This window comes from Aplysia californica, unplaced genomic scaffold (assembly GCF_000002075.1).
Source record: "Aplysia californica isolate F4 #8 unplaced genomic scaffold, AplCal3.0 scaffold00375, whole genome shotgun sequence".
Lineage (NCBI taxonomy): Eukaryota > Metazoa > Mollusca > Gastropoda > Aplysiida > Aplysiidae > Aplysia > Aplysia californica.
In genome coordinates this window covers 416,325-419,567 of record NW_004797645.1, presented here as the reverse complement: position 1 = coordinate 419,567, position 3,243 = coordinate 416,325, and the positions used below count along the sequence as shown (strand labels likewise).

The 3,243-nt window shown below is 40.7% G+C and overlaps 1 protein-coding gene across 1 annotated transcript in view; it reads left to right on the top strand.

The window, feature by feature from the left end:
* Positions 1–3,243, top strand: part of LOC101864471 — a gene marked incomplete in the record, with an annotated part of 30,449 nt that overhangs the window by 13,002 nt on the left and 14,204 nt on the right. The window contains 3 exon segments of the mRNA XM_035971097.1: positions 842–897; positions 1,932–2,013; positions 2,639–2,744. Of these exon segments, the coding sequence (XP_035826990.1) occupies positions 842–897; positions 1,932–2,013; positions 2,639–2,744 (244 nt within the window).

Sequence of the window (3,243 nt, the reverse complement as noted above, 5' to 3'; positions counted from 1 at the left end):
GGGGTGAGAGAGATAGAGAGTCTAGAATATTAACTTTGACCCTTTCTTAGCCTTCCTCATTTCATTTTATTTCAATTTTCTTTTGTACAACCCATCTCTCATTGACTTACCTAATCATATTTGCCTTTACTTTCATATTCTGTAGATCTTTTTTTCTCGATTGTTTGTGTATACACTTTTGTATGTGTGTATGAAGGTGTTTATATGTGTGTTTTTGTGTATGTGGGTGAGCATGTTTGTACGAGGGTGAGTGTGTCGGGTTATGGGGGTGGGTGTGTGTGTGTGTGTGTGTGTGTGTGTGTGTGTGTGTGTGTTATGGAGGAGGTATTAAGTACGAGAGTGTGTGTGTGAGAGTGTATGTGTGCATGAACTGCATTTGTGTATCTGCGTCTACTTAATACCCAAAATGTTTTTGTTGACATTGTTATTGAGAACGCTTTAAAAAAATTCGAATTCATTTATTTCACGCCATGGCAGAAGCATAACAGCTTATCAATACAACCTTTTTACTTTTAAATAGGCAAATATGGTCGATTTTAAGGACAAGAGGGCTAACCCAGATTTTGGGGGTTTCCCGAAATCTTTACCTTCACCAAAAGTAGGCATTGCCCTACCTATAAGAGAAGTTTGGTTTCATTGATGTGTATATTTGTTTGGTTATAGAGAAAATTCTCCTTGTCTTTTAAAGAAACTGAACAAGGGTCAAAAACTTTACCTTAGGTTTTGTCAAAACAGCCTTTTTTTCGGGATAGCCGCCTTGTGCTCAAAAACGACCGTAATATTATGTCTGTGGTCTAAAAGTAACTAAGTACTAAATATGACTCCATAATTTCTCTTGCAGATTGCCACAGCATTCCTCAGATCAATCAGGCGGTGGAGGGAAATGAAAGAGTTGTGGTGAGTGGCTGGTGCTTTTAAGTGGACTCATGAGGAGTTACAGATACATCCAAAAAAATGATTAACAAACATTGCACTTAGCAATAATAATATATTATATCATAGCCATTTAGCATTCAAACCCGATTAATTAAAGCACACAGGCTCTGAGTGCTTTACAATACAACAATAACATATACACTGCACACTGTGTTCTGACAGTAATCTAGTTGAAGGAATAAAAAGATTTGATCTCTCTTGAACTATTGGGATAAGCATTCCTGATTTTGGGGCCTACATAATATATACAATTGCCCTTTCACGCTTTTATGGTAAAAGAAATGTTTTTTTGTCAGCTGATAACCCTAAATTTTGTGTTGGAAAGTACTCTTTTAACAGAGATGATAAATGTGATGACACATTATCAAATTACCATGCATGCAATAATTGTAGCATTTGTGGCAGATAGTGGCCAACTTGTAGGCTACATAATTCACATACAAGAATAGAAACAAAAACCCAACCCAGTATACATGATATAGCTTTGCCTGGCCGGTAGACATAGAGAAGGTAGATTGCGAAAGTACTACTCCCCTCTGTTCAGTTCAGGTCTTGACTTCCTTGATATGCTCCAAAGCAGAAACATCGCCAGTACGTTTTGAAATTAGATAGGTGGAAGGAATGTCGTACTATTTTACAGATGTGATAAGGATTATCTATTATGGTAAGAATCTTTTTCGATTTTGAATTCTTCGTGGGTGGTGGCCTTATGGCATATTTTTCTAGGATGGCTATATTTTACTTTTGCTCGAAAATGTGTGGGTTTGGTTTGGTTTGTTTGTTTGTTTCTTTGCCTGTTTGTTTGTATGTTTGTTTGTTTGTTTGTTTTGGTTGAGCCCAAATTGTACAACTTGTCTCTTTGTTTGTCTGTTTGTTTGTTTTAGTTGACCCCAAAATGGCCAACTTGTTTCTTTGTTCGTTTGTTTGTTTGTTTGTTTGTTTGTTTGTTTGTTTTGGTTAAGCCCAAATTGGCCAACTTGTCTCCCCTTCCACAGATCTCAGTACCCCGGGGTAAGAGCGGTTACGGCTTTTCCTTTGTGGGGGAACTTCCGCCCAAGATTGGTCGGGTGGACAAAGGTCAGTGACTGTCTGTCTGTCTGTCTGTCTGTTTATCTCTCTGTCTGTCTGTCTGTCTGTCTGTCTGTTTGTCTGTCTGTTTGTTTGTCTGTCTGTTTGTCTGTCTGCCTGTCTGTCTGTCTGTCTCTCTCTCCTCGTCTCTCTCTCTCTCTCTCTCTCTCTCTCTCTCTCTCTCTCTCTCTTTCTCTCTCTCTCTGTATGTGCGCGGGCGCGCGTGAGTGTGTGTGACTGTATCTTTCTCTCTTTGTCTCTATTCCCCTCTCTTCCTCATATCTCGGACTTTCTGTTTCTCATCTATCTCGTACTTTCAGGTAAAAGATAGGTTTACCCCCCACCCCCCGCCCTCCTCCTCCTCCAACAACCAAGCCTTTGCACACTTGACGCCTGCTTACTATTCCTGTGGGTGTTTAATGTAGGTTTATTCTTATTCAGTGCTTGAGGCCATTGCCCCACATCACATCAAATTTACATAATTTACATAAGAAACTTTCGTGAAAACTGTATAAATCATAACAAAAGTACGTATCAACAATATTTTAAATAGAATCGAAAATGTTTGCTGCGAGTACTGTAAAACTCTTACTGAAACCTATTGAGAGTGAATGTGTTGTCTGTACCTCCACAGCCTCACCGGCCGAGCAGGCGGGCCTCAGGACAGGAGACCAGGTGGTCAAGATTAACGGTCAGAACGTGTCAAGGTCATCGTGTGAGGGCGTGGCACATCTGGTCAAGTAAGTCGCCCACACAGATTTAGTCACTGTTTTACCACAGGTTCTTAAACCCATGCGGGAACCCCATTGCAAACACTGTGACTACCACGAGGACCCCGTGAACATCTTCTCCTTCACTGCCCAAACCTGGCAGTTCTTCGACGCAGGCTCCTACACACACCCACAGACTTACAAAGCCTGCTCTACTCTGGCGTTGACCAGATGACAAGGACATGTTGTTACTTAAGGGAGGCATTGCGCTACCAAGAGTGAAATGCTCGCAGCTAAAGGGATTTGAAGACAAAAGCAACAACATAACACAGGTTCTGCTGCTCGTATATATCTTTCTTTGCTGTCCTAAAATTCCCACCTTTTTGTCTTGAGAAAGTAAGAAAGAAAGAAAGAAAGAAAGACATAGAGAAAGAGAGAGAGTGTGAGAGAAAGAGAAGGAGAGAGAGACAGAAAGAGAGAGAGAAAGAGAGAGAGAGAGTGCATGTGTGTGTGTGTGTGTGTGTGTGTG